The following is a 20,126-nucleotide window of genomic DNA, read 5'->3' on the forward strand; positions in this document are numbered from 1 at the left end:
AAAATGTCACGTGTAAAGACGTTGTTAATCTTCAAGTTCCCGTGACATTTTAAAGATGTTTTGGACCATGAATCTGACTTATACAATACTCAGCAACAGCTACAGAATGATATCTTGAGGCGTCAGAAGACTGAGACTGATTCACATCATGTTCCATGAACTGGAGGCCAGTGTGTAGATAAATTGCTCATCATGCCGATGACTTTCCGCCAAATTCTTGTTTGTAGTTCCGCAACGCTTAAAATAAGTTGTTTCCATTGTAGTTATTTTTATCTGTTGTCGCCGATGAGGTATTTTGTACTACATAAGTGTCGCAGGCTGACCATTTCTTCGGGACCGAACAAAAGATATTATAGAATAAACCTTCTGTGATATTATGCTATCGCGTCTATTTGTTAGTTGGGTTTATTCTAAAACCTTCCCGAAAGAAGCATATGTGTTAATGAGACATGTTAACAATAATTATTTGTACAATATATTCATACTTGTTGTGTCCCATCAGTCTGTAAAAGGGCTGAAATGACCCAATTTTAAAGTATTTCACGTCATCTATGGTTGTACATATAGACGTAAACACAGTGACAAAGAAGTCGACGATTTTGGACACAGGTTTATCAATTTTAAGGAAATGATACAAAAACCTCAAACTTTTCGAAAAAGTTTGGGTTTTCCCAAAGTTTCCATAGACTTTAAGAAAACCCATGAATTTTAATATGACATTTATGAAAATGCCAAATTTTCTCTGAAATAAAGAGATTAGGGACTACGGCTTCAAAATGAGGTCTCAGTTATATCCAAGTTGTTAAACCTACATTATCATTATTAGATCTTACACGTTAAACGCACCGACGGTATCTTACAGTTCGTCTGGTCAAACGGCGAAGTAAAATTATTCGAATAGGGAATGAATATATTAGCTTCTGTGACTAGACCGTAATTTATGTTTATGATGCTTCGCGCTCACGAATTGATTGTAAGAGTTTCAATGACTACATGTTGACATGTGGTCATGTTTTGTATGTGTTTACCAAGGATCTAGTTCGTGAAAGTAAGTGCGGGTTTGTTGATACCTTTGACCGTAATAGATTTAGTTTGACATAGAGATCGTTGGACAAAGACATACATAAAGTACTTCGCTCCTTATGTGTTCGGTAGCATGTTGGGCTCGACAGAGAGTAAAGATCCGTTGGAGAAGTTGGTTAATGACTACCACTCACTTCAAGCTCTTAATGAAATTTGGTCCGGTAAACTTATAAATTCATCCTTTAAAGCATTTAAAAACATAAATTATGGATATAGTTGATGATAAGGAAGAGACTGTTGAATTATGGTCTACTTCTATATAAGTACATTTACCTTAGCTGCCAAGTAATACACTTAATCTCAAAATTGTAGATATGTCATGATGTCAAAAACTAGTTTATGAGATCTTACTTGGAAGCCACATCATTATCTATATTGACTGGTCCTATCGTAAGAATAAGCGATGTGATGTTAAATACTTCTGAAGAACACATTTGGGCTGGATTAAGAGTAATATATTTTATGCAAGATGCAGTAGGTTTTATATAGAGTGACCACGCCTGCATAGCTGAATAATGCCAATTTGAATTATTGTTCTCACGTTCACCATTATCGACTTCCTCCAAGTGCTACATGTTGAATGTTAATCTTCTCTCAGTAGTTATATATTTAGCTTCGAGAATCGTATAGCTGGGGATCAATCTCACTATAAGACTACATCGTCAGTTTTACGTCATTAATTTACATAGCCATCGACTTGTTGCTACAGAGTTGCGGTCAGGAGAGTGACTGGGCAGTCTTGTATTACTGTGTTTCTGTCGAACGTAAGGACGATGTTTCGCATCTACTGTCGGCAGATGACGATAACCAGGTTGAGAACCACGTGGTTAGTCATTCAGACCACTTAAAAAATCCTGCAGCTGTGAACGTGGTGCATTCAATTATCAGGTGGAATTCTAAGACATTGAACTGCTTAAAAATAATATGAGTTACTCTTCGCCATCACGAGGTTGATTTTTTTCAAGCTTTTGTTTAGAATATAAGAGTAAAACCGGATATGTTTGAAATCGGTCGGTTTTACTATTAGAAAAACCATTTACTCAGCCTTATTATTGGTGCTCTTAAGTATGCTATTCACAAACCAACATATATATTTTTTCATCGTGATTTCTGAATATATGTTCATGTAATGAGTTCGCAATAACTTTTCTTCACTTGATAAAATAGTAAGAACCCAGACATTTTAAAACAGATTAAATATGCATACTAGCCGTTTGATTTTGATCCGCTTGTTCATCAAACGATGAATATAAGTGAGTGGTAGAAGCTATTTATGAGATACTCATATTACAACATGCATATGTATATATATGTGAGAAAAATACTATCTTGAAGTGAACAGTCTCGATCTACATCAGTGAACCATTTGTTGCAAGCGGACTTCTAGCCTGTAAGGCGTTATAAAGAGTATCCCACTGTCAGTCTTTTGATGGATTAGGGTTAGCCGCTTTTTCTAAAAGCTGTGCACAGTGTCTGACGCTTTTGAGTAAACTTTAAGAAGTACTAAATGATTCCGAGCTACACGGTTTGTTGTTGGTTTTGTTTATATCTATGGGCGAGATGCAAGTTAGCAATAAATAAACCCGAGTACATGGTGCATGTCTAATCAAGTTATAATGAGGCCAGAGTTTGTTGTGTATTGGTCAGCATGTTTTTTGGCCTCACGTTTTCTACTTTGTTAATGGATTTGGATCTATTGCAATAACCATAGGTTGCGAATGATCTATGTTTTTATACGGCCTCGGCACAATATAAAATAAGCGTGATGGAGATTTTTAGTCAACGTACAGACACCCTTTGAGCTTCACACATTAGGGGACATATGTTTAACTGCTGAGGTGATTATGATATTCGTTATGAAGTTCAATATGTGCGTGAGAGAACGAAGAGCAGTGTATTGAGTGAGACGTATAAAAATAAGTGTAAAACTTCAACAGTTAACTTGACGTGTCGGAAATATATTACTATTAAGGGAAATATCATCTGGACAAGGCGTTTTCCGCTAACAGGTACTGTCGCGTTCCAGTCATAAACACGACGAGTATAAATGGAAAAATTAAATGGAGAGAAGCTAAAAGCTTCAAAGCCTGTAGTGCTTCCCTAATAATCTTTTTCAACACGACCAGTAGAGAGTAGGTGGGTACAAATTATCTTGGGAAAACAAGTAGTTAAACAAAGCAGATTTGTGAATCTACCAATCAAACAAAACTAACAATATCCTCGATATCAGTAGTGCCTTATGAAAACTGGTTGTTGTCCGTCACAACTACGAGTTATAAAACCGTAACCAGTGTTTTGACAATGTATAAAAATGTTCAAATTGATGCATAATTAACATAGCTGTAATCCACAAGAAACGCAAAGAATATGTCTATATACTGACTGCGACTCTAGAATGGAAACATCAAATACGGTAGTTATGTTTGAAATAGCAATTTTTGTAGCAAAACAAGATGACAGTAATCTTTACCATTAACAAAAGTTTGCGATTCGTTTCAAAACTAGATTCTAGTAATTGACCTTTTGAATGAGGAAAAACAATGACCTATAAACTGACCTTCATTGTCTAGCATCTCTCCGTTATTTCTCTCTTTACATTATAACATGAAAAAACCAGACATTGTTTAAGGCCGAAAGGATTGGTCGAGTAGATGCAAAAATGATAGAACCCAAGTTAGACAGAACGGAATATATTGGGAAAATATACTGTTGTACTCAGATTATGGAGAGTGAAATTCTCTATAGACACAAGAAGTTGCACTGACGCTGTCCAAAAAGCGCAAAATTCACTTGTAGAATGGGATTCTCATGGATGCAGGATAATCAAAGCATCCCCCGAAACAAATGAGAGGACCACAATGAATGTTAACCAGTGCAAAACAATCGCCAATAATAGAGATGAGAATAATGAAGATCAGTTTCCTGAGAGGATGCAGTCAATCTTATAACAGTGCTTGAAGTACTGGAATAACTTGATTAGAGATCTAAACGTGAGAGTCGGAATGGACAACACCGGGTGTGAATATATAATGCGACAATATGAACTGACTGGGAGAAAGGAAGTGGAATGGTAAAAGATTTTCAAATCTATATGCATTCGAAAAAAATGATCATAAACAGCACAATATACCCCACAAATGAATACACAAAGCTACATGGTTACTATTTGATCACAATACAGAGAACGAAATGGATTGTATTTGAATCACCCAAGAGGCGGTGGACTGGAAACATGGACACCTCATCAATACACCAAAAACGGAGATCTGAGCAGATGGAAAAACTAGAGGGGAATCACACCACTATCAGTATCAGGAAAGGCTTTCAACAGTGAAAGATTCAGTAGATGCCCAACTTCAAAACGAACAGTCTGGGTTCCGTAAGAATCGGTGGTGCACAAACCAAATCGCAACAATACGGATCATTGATGAGCAACCAAGTGAATGGAGTTTCTCCGTATACATCATCCTGATCGATTATGCGAAAGCATTCAACAGTGTGGATAGGAGAAAATCATTGAACTATCTTCGATACTATGGTGTTCCTGAGAAGATCATCAATATCATACAGATTTCACACGACGGACTACACTTCAAGGTCGTGCGCGGAGGAGAACTCACAGATGCATTGCAAGTAAACATCAGTGTCAGACAAGACTGCCTACCCTCTTCCTTTCTCATTCTTCTGTCGGTCGACTGGATTACAAAGAATATACCTCAGAGGAAACACGGAATACAATAAAAAGCTTGCATGATTTGAACTTCGCGGATGAACTGACCCTTCTATTCCATACACACCAAAAAGGCAGGTAAAGAAAGCCAGTGTAGCCGTAGACTCTGCAGCAGTAGGCCTCAATATACACAAGTGAAAATCAAGATCCTCAAAAACAACACGGAGAACCATCAACCGAATCACAGTTGATGGAGAAACTCTAGAAACTTTTAAGTAGACAACATCGTCGATGAACGTGGAAGATCCGAAGTACATGTTGCGATATTTACTGCTGAAAAACCCGTCAACTTAGTATTAATAACGCGTTTAAAAAAGGTTCCGTTGCAGAAGCAGGATGACAAAATGTTGGTGAACAAAAATCTATGGAACTCAGGTCGTAATATTCGGTAAAACAGATGACGTCATATGGATTCTGAGTGAAAAATATGAGCTATTGATACTAGGAAAACTACGCTGTATTGACGGCTTTGCTTATGCTACTCAAATCCACGATGAAGCCCAGTGTATCTTGGGCAGAATTTAAAGTCAAGTGATAGAAAACCCTATCGTTATTAAAAAGGAAGCTAATGCCGGCAATGTTTGTCCATCAAAATCTCTTTCATGCAGCTAGAAGTTGGATCTAAAATGGTGCTTGGGCTGAATTCCAGGACATACATCTTCCTAAGGCATAATGTATGGCAAAGTACTTGACGTGATTCAATACGTAGTCAAGATTGTTACGCGATGTCAGATTTTTTTCTTCTCTGGTTCTTATTTCTACTTTTAATTCCAAGTTTCATATTGTTGTGACTTTATGGCCCGCTAGTTATCATGTAATCCATTCGCCAATCAAAATGAAACTTATTCGCTCTTATGTTGTACTAAACCAATGACGTCCGACCGGTCTGATCAGCTTAACGTCCTATTGGTCCGTTGCTCGCCACTTCCACTTCCAGCGCTTCTTCCTAATTTCGTCCTCCGCTGAGATCTGGTTTGTTCTCTCCCATAGTTGGTTGTTGCTAATAGTGTCCGGTCAACGGATCCGAAATATTTTGCGTAGACAACTGTTACAAAACACTTGTATCTTCTGGTTGATGGCTTTCGTAGTTCTCCAGGTTTCCACCCCAAACAGTAGAACTGTCTTGGCATTTGTATTGAAAATTGTGAATTTGGTGTTGGTTGTTAGTTGTTTTGAGTTCCAGATGTTCTTCAGTTGTAGATATACTGCTCTTGCTTTACCGATTTGCACCTTCACGTTTGCACCAGATCCACCGTATTCATCAATGATGCTACCAAGATATGTGAGGGTTTTTTCATCTTCCGAAGCTTCTCCAATAAGTGTGATTCGACTGGTACATGGTGTGTTGTATCTTTTACCTTAGTAATACTCTATTATAGTCGAACGCTCTATATATTGCCCAGGATTGTTCCCAAATATTGTTGAAGTAACTGTGGAACAGTGTTTAGTATTTATCTATTTCATGATAGTAATAATAATAAGCTTTGGATCTCCGTGAGTTAGTAAAGTAGAAAGTATAACGTCATCACAAATGTATTCATTCAATTCTTCATAATCACAATACATTTAGTATCATTGATTAACTTTTGTTAAGTGTCAGACTAATTGGGTACTATGTTTAAGTTATTTTGAAGCCCTTTAATATTTCCCTCATTTTCATGTCACTCTGATTGTCTTAACACTGTCTGGATATAAGGTCATAAAACTAGAATAGTTGTGACTTTAAGCCCGGCTAGTTATCACGCGATTAGTTCGCCAGTCGAAATACGGTTTATACAGTCTAGACACTGTGCTAAACTAATGACGTTCGACTGGTATGTGCAGCTGAGAGTCCTTATTGATCCTTTGTTCGCTAAGCTTGTCCACTTGAGTCCAGAACGCCAATAACAGCTTTCATTATACGAGTTATGTATTTCAAACATACTGAGTTTATATACCAGATAAACAGACCGCATCACACCATAAAATAGGAAATAACATTTATACAAGTTCAAGACAAAAAGTGGCTGTGAACATGGGAGACTGTAGTCAATAGACTGAACATAAGAGCATTAAATCGTATAATAATAATCTCTAGGTCAAAATAAAGCTTATAACAGTGGGAATATAGATATACATAATCTAGTTACTGAACATTTATACCATAAGAATGTATAACTAATATTACCCCATTATTAGGTCTCAGACGTTACTCGTAATTTAATCTTCACTTGGATACAACACATATGTTTGCAAACGGAAGAGTAACATATATCACATGATAGCTGACGTCAGTTTGCGACGAAAACCTTCAACAGCTTGTAAAATCACCCCAGAACTCCAGCCCGAACCCTAATACTCAAACGTTTTGCATTATCTATGAAGTTAGTAGATGATGAAAACTTCATGGGACTATAACCCTAGCTAAAAACACTACTTCGATACTCGACCTGCGAAACGTAGCGGTTTTGTCTTACTAAAAATAATAATTCGACATATGAGTAGATCATTGAGATCGAAGTTATCATACCACTGTTATAATATGGCTTCCTGCTGTTAACTCGATTTAACTAGGTGCTGTTTTCTGACTGGCAGAAAGGAACTCAAGGTCATCAGTATGTTATGCTGCATTCTCTAGGAGTCATACGGCCTATAAAAAACGGGATGTTGTCCATATTTCGGCTATTTTTAGGGTTGGCATCCAAGTAACTGGTATAGCAGCTTTGTTTCATATTGAATTCTATTGGAAGTACAAATTAAGACTTACTACTGAGTTATGTTCTGAACAAATAATTTAAGCGATGTATCACATTATTTCTTTCAACGTGGCAGGACCACTGATGCTGGGACATGGAGTTGTTCTAGGCATAACTGATTAATCAACTGTAATATACTTCAGTACAATAGTGTGTTTATTGTGCCAAAAATTCACAGTTGTGGAATATTGGTTTACGAACATCACCGAATAACAAAGCTAGGATTATCTCTTCCAGAACATGCATTGAGTGGGACTTCCCTGGCAGAGGCTGTATATATGTGGCCAGATAAAGGCATTTCAAGACAGAGAGCTGATTCTCCTCATCCTCGGCCGTGTACAAGGGCATTTGGGGACCCTATCATTCTTATCAATCAAAAATCCCCCCACATAGTATTATAATCAATGGAGAATAATAAAGATAACCACAGTTTCATTCAAATAGATAACAACATATATATTTACAAAGAAAAGTGAAAATATTTTCGTGATATTCAAATCCCGACAATATTTGTTCTTTCTTTTTTTTTGATGCTTTCACATTGATTAATTATAAAATAAAATCTAGTTCGTTTTTAAGCTCTACAACAAAATGTAACTTCTTTATGCATCAAATGATGTGTATAGCAATGAAAATAATAATTGAAATTAACTAAATAAATAAACATGATACACATGTTTAGAGAATAATAGTAATAATAATAAATGAAATTGAAGGCAATTGTAAACAAAGACAATAACAAATCACTAAATAAGATCAAGTTCTAAAATAGATGTCACAATTTGGAGCAGTAGTTGACAGATTATTGTAATTTTTTAATTGAGTAGTATGCATTAATTCAGTTCTATCATAATTATAAGGATTCCATAAAGTGGTATTTGGACATATTTGTTGATATGTAAATTTATTATTTATATTAGTAGTAGTAGTATTAGGATATAAACTATGAGCAGTTTTATATATACTATGACATGGATTCGATCGACCATATTGATTATTGTATGTATGAGCTGTACCATAACTACGTATATGCATAGAATCAACTGCTGGAATTTCAATAGCTCCAGGTATATTGTCATCAAGATCATCTTTCAATTCAAAACCAATTTCAATTGAATTTTCACTTTGAATTGATGAACTAGCATTGGAAAGACGATCCAAACTTTTAGGTAACTGTAAAAATGATATTTGAAAAAGAATAGACTAAGTACTCGTGCAAGAGTCATTTTTAAAAAATGTCCATTTAAATATTTACTGAAACTATCTAAACTACTTATAAGTAGTAGCATAAAGTTGTGAAGACTATTGAATTTTACTGATAACATAAACAGTTCCAAGTATAAATTAGCATCCGAAAATACTCTTACTTACAAAATAGATAAATTTTGATGGCAGGAATTATCCAATTCATTTAGTATATAATGAGTTAATATGAGAATTTCGATGTATTGATGGAATATATTAACTGCATTATCAACTTCAAATTAGACGTCATCGCTATCGAATTTGGATAGAATACAGAACCTAAATAAATCTTTGTTGTGAGTTAGAAATGTGAACTATTTGATATATATATATGGAGTATTTGTGGAGATTGTAGTATTTTCATAGTTGAACTCACGGACTGATCTTAGCTAAGCCACCATCGAAAACCTGGAAGCACCAAAGAGACATTTCGTCCTAATATGGAACTACTAGGCAGTGTGCATCCACAATCCCGCACGTGACACTCTGACCCTTGACCTTAAGTCTCAAGCACGAATGCTCAGACTATAGACCACTGAGCTGGGATCCAGCGATGTTAATGTCTAAATTCAATCAGTCCATGATATTAAACAATCCTTGGTGATCTGGAGGTTGAGAGGTTGCGCGCGAAACTGAAGGTCAAGGGTTAGAGTACCATGTGCAAAATTGTGGATGCACACTGCCTAGTAGTTCCGTATTAGGACAAAGTGTCCGTCTAATACTTCAAGGTTATCAATGATGGACTAGCTAAAATCAGTTCGTGATTTCAACTGTGAAAAAATATATATGATACGATAAGCTAAAAGTAGGGTGTTCCTCACGAAGCCCCAAGTTCATAGACCTGATTTTTGACGAGGTCAAAGAACCAATCGACTAAAACGGTCTCATACTAAAACAACATACCTGTTAAGCGCTTCCCTATCTTTAAAAATACTTGGTGTAAAGTAACTTTGGAATGAATATAGTTCGCGAAATTCCAACGTCAAAGTAGACATTATTACCTAGATATTGTGTAGAAAACTAACCTTAATCCAGATTAGAAACTATTTCAGTAAAAATACGTGTAATAATATAAAAAAATAGAAATTTGTCTGTCAAAAACGACTTGACCTGTGTTGAATCAACGATGAATACGTCAGATTCATTTGAAGATGGTTTGGAAGAACTCTTTTCAATTACATTATCTGTATGGAAAAGTAAAAACATAAATCAGTTAATCGTTTTTTTTTATTTCAAAAAAAACATTGGTATTAATAGTAGTAGTGTACAGAGCCAAGATTAGGATCAGAAAATATGTAAGCAACGAAATATACATTATAGGCATAAACGAATGTTAACTGGTAGTGGAATCCAAGGCGTAAATTTTGTCCCATTTGGGACTCATCAGCCAGATGTACCTGCATCCTAGAATTGATGTTCACTCAGGGACTCGAACTCTGGGATGCAGGTACATCCAGTTGATGAATCTTAAATAAGATGAAGTTCGTGTCTTGGATTCCACTTAAAGCATTGTCGAGGCAATCCTCACGCGATACACATATACCTATAAGAGACTGATCAATTGCAGTCCTAAACATAAATGGAAGGATTCAAACAAACAATACCAAATGAAACAAAATATGCACTTTAAATAATGATAGAAACGTAAGACTGTTATATTCAATTCCAATCAACATATGTGCCATAAATACAAACTAAGAATAGACCAAGTAGATTACAATATTCACTAATGGCTTTCCAAAAATAATTTAAGGTTTGTACATCGTCGACATTATAATCCTAATATATGTAGTATGAACAATTTGATTATGGTTATCAGTATATGAAAGGAAATGCAAACGTTCTACGATAGGAATTACATGTACTGATAATAGTAAATGTATTCATATATATACGCTCCATTAGCTACAATTATCACATTTATGTTGCATAACCTTTCCGAAAAAAACAATACTAATGAATATGAACTGGCAACTCAACAAAGTTGATTCAAGTTAGTAGACTGCATGATCGATATGAATTTAAAGTAACTGAATATGAAGAAGACGAAAACTCAAGTCATTGTATGACTCTAAGTAATTGTCTGAATGTTAAGTGCTTGCTACAAACTTGGAGATTGCGGGTTTGATCCCCGTTGATGATTCAATGTAAATTCAACAATCTTCAAGAAAATGTTTATAGTAATAACTGAGAATAATTACAACAATCAATATAGTTCAGTAATCAAATTACAATCCTATGTTACTTCAACTTGCGCCGTACTTTAGATGTAAAGTCTAACACAGGTACTAACTAGCTAAATCGCTGACAAGAACAAAACTTGATAGCTAGTTTTCAATTCCATTTGCTAGGGAGTGGACTCACAAAGCCCATATCATGTAACTGTCCATGTTTTAAATAACATCTAATCATGATTACTTTTCTTATTAATAATCAGCATATTTTTGTAAAGCGTTTGCTTTTTATGTTAAAGGTAACTTGTCCAGTAAGAGTAAGTGGACGACTAGGCAAATATGCCGTAATGAAACGACATACAACCAACTGTTTTCATTTTGACAACAAATATTCATCGTAAATGACTATCTATCCTGATTCATCAATAGAAACTTACCACCCAAAATTACGGGCTAAAAGACTGTTAACAGTTCAAAAGAAAGCTACTTTAATGAATATCGAATTTAAAGGCTACAGAAATCTTGAAAAGATGAGCTACAAAATACTTTATAAAAAAAATTTATACTCAACTAAGCTTCATATTGTCTTCTTCTTAAGCAGGTCTGCTATTCACATATATGTTAGGGCCATATCGATGTGAATCTATAAGTTTACTTGTTCTTGAGGGGCAAGTTATATAGCCTGAACAAATCGAACACTTTCTAAACGTATTTCAGAACATTCCCCAGCATAGCTTTTAAAAGGTGAATGAAAATTGGTGTGTGTAAACGCTTATATGTGTTGTTCTACTTTTATAACCGACTGATTTGTTCTGTTTTTTGATATCCACTAATTTGGTGGTATCGAGTCATTATTAAATCAATTTAACAATTCAGTAAACTAATCATTTGTTCACAACTACTCACAAATACATGTATACTTTATGTATCTAATTCATAATATTCAAGCAACTCGAATTGAAATAAAAAGCTGAGATTCACCAAATGAAAATTAAGAGCTTTATCCAATACAGCCTTAAGATATTCAGCCATAACTGTGAAAAAAACCATAATTTTGCATTATTTACAAAGTAAATAGATCTGTCAATGTAAAATGAATTGGATGAGGTTAGACATTAACACTGTTGGATGCCAATCGGTTCAGTGGTCTAGAGGTTGAGGGTTCCGTGCGCGAGACCAAAGGCCATGGGTTCGAACCCCGCGAGCGAGATCGTGGAAGCGCATTACCGAGGAGTCCCACAATAGGACGAAACGTCCGTACAGTGTTTCCAGGTTTTCAATGGTGGTACAACATCAATCGTTTCATGATCTCGATCATAAAATGAATGAATTTCGACATCTTGCAAGAAATAATCTAGCAAAACACTCGAATACATTATAAACAATCTGACCATACATATACTTGTTAAATACACTTATATATGAAGAATTAAAAAGTGGAAACAAAGATGATAACAATAAAATACACAATATGAAAACTATGGTGGATAATAAGTCAGTATTGCCAGGGTAGGGTTAAGGCTAAGAAAAAATTGTTTTCGAACACATAAAACGAATTGCAGTTAAAATGTAATCTGCTTATTAAGGGAACTCAAAATAAATCAAGAAAAATATTTCTTTTACAATACGAAGAAGAGATGGATAATCAGCTCCCTTTTCTAGACATATTGATTGGTAGAACAGATGATGGCTCCACGTTGCGAATATAGAAAGCCATTATGAACAGGTCAATATCTTAGTTTTTATAGCCACTGTTCAACTCAGTACAAACGTGGGTTATTAAAGGGCTTATTTAATAGGATCAGTCGTATTTGTACTAACGATACTATTGAGGGAGACGTGAGGCTCTTAACTGAAACACTGATGAATAATGGTCATTTATTGAAGTTTATGAGCCGTTGGGAAGACATTAATATGATGAGAGATATGACGTTTATGAAACCCGAAAAACGAGTCTATAATATCGTACTATTCAGAGGTGTCTCAAATAGTCTCATGTTCAAATGAATACTTTAACTAACTATCAATTAGTCCTTATCGAAAAGTCAAGGTTCATGTTTAACTGAAAATTTAAACAGCATGTAAGCGATACTGTCACATCCCCTTTTGTCTATCAATTTATGTGTATGTGTAAAAACACGTACATAGGAAGGAGCAATGGCGAGCTGCGAATAAGGGTAGCCAAACACATACCTAAATGGCTGCAAAAATAAATGAATTCCAACAGTCAAATAAGAACACAGGATAGGCAAATATCCTTCACAATTGTGAAACATTTGATTGAAACTGGTCATACTGTTTATATCAAGTCAGCTTTTGTAATTTTGTACAAAATTTTAAAAGGTGTATATTAAGGTGTTTTTTTAAGCCTTGACTATACGAAAACTGAAATTCATTTTATGTCAGTCAGTCACTTACAACATAGGACCAGGCACATATATGCATTGGTTCAACTTGTCACACCTTATTAGCAAAACAAGATGAGCGTCAAATTCATAGAACTATTTATTCTTAACCTTAATCCTACCCTGGTAATACTGACTTATTATACATTATAGTTTTCATATTGTGTATTTTATTGTTATCATCTTTGTTTCCACTTACCATTTAATTTCTCATATATAAGTGTATTTAACAAGTATATGTATGATCCGATTGTTTGAGATATATTGCATAAATATATCATATAATTCTGATAACCGTCGTCTTCTTATCGAATCATCCAAATATATCAAGGGGATTAATTGTTTTAAATAGAATATTAAACTAACCTGATATAAGGACACCATTTATCGGGACAGTTACAAACGGTATACTATCTAGATCATTTCCACAAACACCAACACTACCACAACCATCTTCATCGTCATCAGTATTATTATTATTATTGTTGTTATCATTATTACTCAATATTGTATTATCTTGTCGTTTATCCAAATATTTTGAACTAGATTGTATTGACTCTGAATCAGTTAGGCTACCATGATCCTTAGTGTGTTCAATAACACTGAGAATTGAAGAAGTATCACTGATACCATGTATACTAGGATTAATATGATTATCTTCAACATTAGCTATTACTACAGTAGTACGAGTATTAGTTGGATTATTTTCATTATTATCAATATCAACATCATATTCTTTGTCATTTTGTATAGTTTTATCATATTCATTATTAAATAGAAATTCTGACTCTTCAGTTGAATTCAAGTGAGAATTTAAAGCAGTATGAAGAATTTGTAAATCTTCCTTGATTTTTAAAAAAAAAAGTAAAAAAATAAAAAAAAATGACACAATTTGCATGTAGATCCATGTATTTAATGCTTCAAATTGTATACTTTGTATGTTGCATTCAAGACTATACATAATAGTAGGATGGAAGGAAACTAGAGGCGGTCAAACCAAGAAATGATATCAGTCCATAAAGTCATTGAACATTGGACTGAGCCATGTTGATGAGTATAGACTACCTGGTTGGGGTCCACGTGATTGTCGTAACCAACGATTAGAGACTTCGAATGACATGGTTCAAAAATCATTTGCAATGGTGCAGGTGCATCCATTCTTTGTCTTCCTCCAAATTCTGAACTCCTGAATTCCTCATAACTAGTTTTTGTGTTTTTATTTCACTAATTTATAATTTCTTGAATCGCATCTTTGACATTTTATCTTTTAAATTAATATGCATACTGTTGCTAACTCTACCATTCTGGAATTTGACCTGAGAATTTCAAGTCTCTACGTTAATGAGTTATGGCTACTTGAACTGACGTAGCCATTCATATAGTTCAATATTCCTTCTAATTAGGTGTCATTACCAAGGTTTGATTTGATAATTTCGAATAAATTGAGCATTGGGTTGATTGTCATAAATACATAAATAATATATTTGTAATATCCCAATGAGTAGAAAATTGGATTTTCTGATGTTTCGTGACTTAGTGTAAGTCACTTCTTCAGAGTAAATAAATAACCAAATTAAAATTAATCCAAGTTTACATAGTACAACGGAACAATGCAATAATAATATTTGATCAATCAAAAACAGGTCTGAACAAGTTAATGTCATGTCATTTCGGTCAGGGAGATTCATAGGTTATATGCATGTGAATTTGTGTGTGTATGTATATGTGCATTGTTTAAGAATGAAAATTTGTGTGACCTTTATGGTAAGACAGGATAGAGTTTAAATTTGTAATATGATAGTGTGAAATTGTGAATACGATCAGACTGAATGGTTAGGATAGATGGTCCAAGTAGGATGTATAGTAAGACCTTCCTTTCTATTGAGAGAAGTAGGGTTAAGCATTATATGGAACGCCTCAGCTATCCTCCTTTCTTTGTAGTTGGAAAAGCCTTTTTGCAATATTTTGATATTTTTCAAATCGATTTGGTGGTTGTTGAAAATGGCATGAACTGCTATTGCCGATTTAATTTGAAGTTCGTTCAATTCTACAGGATTGTTAGGAGGTTTCTTTGTGTACCTAATATGTTCTTTGGCTCTAGTCACGATTTCGCGGGATGACTCTCCAATATAATAGGCATCACAATCAATACAACCTAATTTGTAGACGCAGTTCTGTGTGGACACACTATCATATTACAAATTTAAACTCTATCCTGTCTTACCATAAAGGTCACACAAGTTTTTTTCATTCTTAAACAATGCACACATACACACACAAATTCACATGCATATAACCTATGAATCTCCCTGACCGAAATGACATGACATTAACTTGTTCAGACCTGTTTTTGATTGATCAAATATTATTATTGCATTGTTCCGTTGTACTATGTAAACTTGGATTAATTTTAATTTGGTTATTTATTTACTCTGAAGAAGTGACTTACACTAAGTCACGAAACATCAGAAAATCCAATTTTCTACTCATTGGGATATTACAAATATATTATTTTTATTTATTCCTTCTAATTATCTAATTGTGAATAAAGCAGTCGTCTTAATGTCAAATAACTCCGATAAATATAAGAAGTAGAAAGTCATGTCCAAGGGGTAACTGATTGTGGTCGGTCACACAGGAACTTTTTGTGAGTAATTTTCATGTTAGCTCCGTACTTGTTGAGACCTTACCACCGGAGACGGAAATCCAACTAATTAACGTATAGTTAATGACTAAATTACTAATAGCGATTTCATTCATTGGTGTACTATTCGAAAGAAAAAAACCTATAGAAATCTACAACCTGTTATAACGAGTTTTAATACTTTTTGCAGGATAACTCCAACTAAATGATGTTATAAATGCCCTCATGAATGACTGTATCGATTTACCTACATCTATATTACCAGTATAGTGGTTGTGGAGATTAATTTTTTAATTGAGATCATGAACCGATTGATGTTAGACCACCGTTGGAAACCTGGAAGCATTGGACGGCCGTTTCGTCCTATTGTGGGACTCCTCAGCCGTGTGCATCCACGATCCTGCTCGCAGAATTCGAACCAAGGGCCTTCAGTCTCGCGCGCGAACGCTTAACCTACTAGACCATTAAGCCGGCATCCAATGGTGTTAGTGTCTAACATTCATATTGTAAAATAGTGTTGCAGAACTGGAGAACATTTACCCATAAACTTGATCATGAGGAAAATAATTATAACTGAATGTATTTATCAGTCCGCTTAATTGAACACTAATGTAATAAGAAGACGAAGATTATCAGAACTATGTGATATATTAGCGCAATACATTTCGAACAATCTGATCACACATATACTTGATAAGAGCATTTATACATATAAATAAAAGGTCAACTAGACTGGAAATGGGGTAAGAGGAGATAAGGATAATGATAATAATGATAATAATAATAATAATAATAATAATAATAATAATAATAATGTGAACACAATTCGTAACCTAATCACTCTGGATAATAAGTTAATATTACCAGGGTAGGTTTAGGGTAAGAACAAACTGTTTTTGAACACACAAAGGGGGTTTGAATTTTCGTATAGCGAAGGCTTCAATAAACCTTAGTATACACCCTTTTACACTTTTATACAACACTACGAAAGCTGAATTTAGATCAATCTTGTGATCTGTTTCAATTATATGTTTAGCAATAGAGGATGATGGTGACTAATTGTTTTATATATCACTGAAATAAATCGTAGAATTAACATCAATTAACCTTTAAAAATGTCATATAGAAATAGTGAAGGATGAATAATTAGGTTTAGAAAAGTTTTGCCTATACACAAATTTAGACTCATCCCTTATTTGTACAAAAACAGCTTATCATGAGCCAGAATTAATTGTCCCTAGGTAATCTTCAAGCCATTTTACACTCCCGACCGTTTTTGTGAAACTTCATCAGTTGAGATGGCTGGGACATGTGTTACGTATGCCCAACCACCGACTGCCTCGACGTGCGATGCTCAATGGTATAGGAGTAGGTTGGAAGAAAGCTGGGGGTGGCCAGACCAAAACATGGCACAAAACCATGAAGTCACTGACAAGCAGACTGAGTGATGTTGATAGGTGTAAAATACCCGGTTGAGATCCGCGAGACGATACCAACCGATGGTTAGAGACCTCCAGAAGAATCTTTCCACGGTGTGGGCAACCGGGAAATGATAACCGCCCTCATACCTTTAACACCACTCCAGACTGACTGATTTTACACCCCTAAAGTGATGTGATAATTTCATATCCTTTTACATAATCAATTTTCTTTTCTTTTTATTCTTCTTTATTTACAATTATCACCTTGTGTTTATTAGAAATTTTATTTATTTCATTATCTTTTATAAATTTTCCTAAAAAAACAGAATGACTTCACAGTTAGTAGTGTGTGATTAGATTGATCAAAAGTATGAGTGATATCATAAATAGATCATATGTTTGTGAAAGCATAACTCTATCTCTTTTGATTGTCTTATTGAAATTTTATGATGAACAAGAAGAAAAAACAAGCACAAACACAAACCAAAAAGAAAAGAATGAAAGGAAGAATAAATGTTATCAATGTATACAAGTATTTGTCAATATTTAAATGAATAGTTTGACAGAAATTGGGAACCAAATATTAGAAGAGAATATTAAGGAAGAAAACTATGATCATCCCGTGCCGTGAAAAAAAAGCATCGAAAGAAATGGTGAGGAATATATAATATATGAGAGTGTATTTTCGGCCTAGTGATAGTATAGGATCAGCATTAATGAAAGTTAGGGAGAGATCAATTGTTATGACTGAAGTGAGGCTTTTTCGGGATAATTGAATGTGAGGTTGAAAGAACACAATTAGTGTTTGAAATATGTTCCTAAACCTCGGATGATTTATAGAAACTTGAGAATAGGTCGGCGATAAAGTTATATGCATTGGAAACAGGACACAAGAATAAATTTGAAGAGATTAAAATACTTCAGAAAGGATTTATCATGTATACAGAAGGATTGGCAGCAGAAGCGCCGTATATATGAGCTAATAACAAAAAACTCAACAGGAAAAATGGTATTCAATTAGCTACCACATGGCAAATGTTCATTAACAAGTAATCAAACCCTATCTCTAACCAACATATTTATTTCACATATTTGGTGAAGATGCTGATAAAATGCAGTCTTCTGGTAGCACTGAGCAACGATTCCAGAATGTTTGGAATGCGCTTCTCCCCCTCGAAATGCAAGTTGTTGCTTCAGGACTGGTCTGCGTCAACACCTGAACTAAGAATAGGGAGTGAACGCGTTGACATCTTCATTTATCTTGGAAATCTGATCAGACCTAATGGGTTGGTGTCTGACGAAATCTCAGCACGGATTCGAAAAGCTCGTTTGGCTTTTGCCAACTTACATTACCTACGGCGAAGATGAAATATCCGTTCATCAACTGAAGAACGAATATACTATGCGGCAGTTCGTTCTGTTTTGCTCCACGGCTGTGAAACGTGACCACTAAGAGTAAAAGATATTCGTAAGCTACTAGTACTTGACCACAGATGCCTCAGAAATATTGCTGGCGTCTGCTGCGATCACCGGGTAAGTAATAGTGAGGTTAGACGCAGGGTATTAGGAAATGATGGTAAATCAGTTGACGAGGTTGTGAATCTTCATCGAATGAGATGGTTGGGCCACGTGTTACGTATGCCTGAACACCGATTACCACGACGTGCAATGTTAACCAGTGTAGGGGATGGTTGGAAGAAAGTTAGGGGCGGCCAAACCAAAACGTGGCATCAGTGCCTGAAGTCACTAACTTCTAGTATGGACCATGTTGGTAGATGCAGACTACTTGGTTGGGGTCCGCGTGACTTTCGTAACCAATGGTTGGAGACTCTTGGTGACATGGCTCACAATCGATTACAATGGCGTCGGTGTATACACTCCTTGTATTCCCTTAAATTATGCGAATAAAATTATTTCATATCTTTCTTTCTACGAACTAATTCTTTCTTCCTGTACTATATCCATGTACACAAACGTTTTTTTTCATATATCACTACAATTGAAGTAACTGCTTCTATGAATTCAGTGTTCATCTTGCTGTGCTAATAAGGTATGACAACTTCGACCGATGAACATACGTGCCTGATGCTACGTTGTAGCTGACTGACTGACTGACCATATACAAATAAACGTTTCAAAAGAAAATTTAAGTCAGTCAGCTACAACGTAGGACCAGGCACATATGTGCATCGGTCCAGGTTGCCATACCTCATTAGCACAGCAAGATGAACACCGGATTCATAGGAGTGGTTAGGTCAAAGGTTGCAATAAGGATATAGTACAGGAAGAAAGAATTAGTTCGTAGAAAGAAAGATATGAAGTGGTTTTAGTCTCTTAGTTTAAGGGAAGACAGGGAGTGTATACACCGACGCCATTGTGATCGATTCTGAGCCATGTCACCAAGAGTCTCCAACCATTGGTTACGATGGTCACGCGGACCCCAACCAAGTAGTCTGCATCTACCAACATGGCTCAGACTAGAAGTTAGTGACTTCAGGCACTGATGCCACGTTTTGGTTTGGCCGCCCCTAACTTTCTTCCAACCATCCCCTACCCCGGTTAACATTGCACGTCGTGGTAATCGGTGTTCAGGCATACGTAACACGTGGCCCAACCATCTCATTCGATGAAGATTCACAACTTCATCAACTGATTTGCCATCATTCCCTAATACCTTGCGTCTAACCTC

At 35.3% G+C, this 20,126-nt stretch overlaps 1 protein-coding gene across 1 annotated transcript in view; it reads right to left on the bottom strand.

Moving 5' to 3' along the window:
* Positions 1-7,779: 7,779 nt before the first annotated feature.
* Positions 7,780-20,126, bottom strand: part of MS3_00008986 (uncharacterized protein) — a 31,213-nt gene continuing 18,866 nt past the window's right edge. Inside the window, exons 5-7 of the mRNA XM_035729578.2 lie at positions 13,739-14,216; positions 9,904-9,977; positions 7,780-8,721 (exon numbers count right to left, since the gene is read on the bottom strand). Of these exons, the coding sequence (XP_035586387.2) occupies positions 8,305-8,721; positions 9,904-9,977; positions 13,739-14,216 (969 nt within the window). The 3' untranslated portion in view covers positions 7,780-8,304. The remainder of the gene's footprint in view (positions 8,722-9,903; positions 9,978-13,738; positions 14,217-20,126) is intronic.

Source organism: Schistosoma haematobium, chromosome 5 (genome assembly GCF_000699445.3).
Source record: "Schistosoma haematobium chromosome 5, whole genome shotgun sequence".
NCBI lineage: Eukaryota > Metazoa > Platyhelminthes > Trematoda > Strigeidida > Schistosomatidae > Schistosoma > Schistosoma haematobium.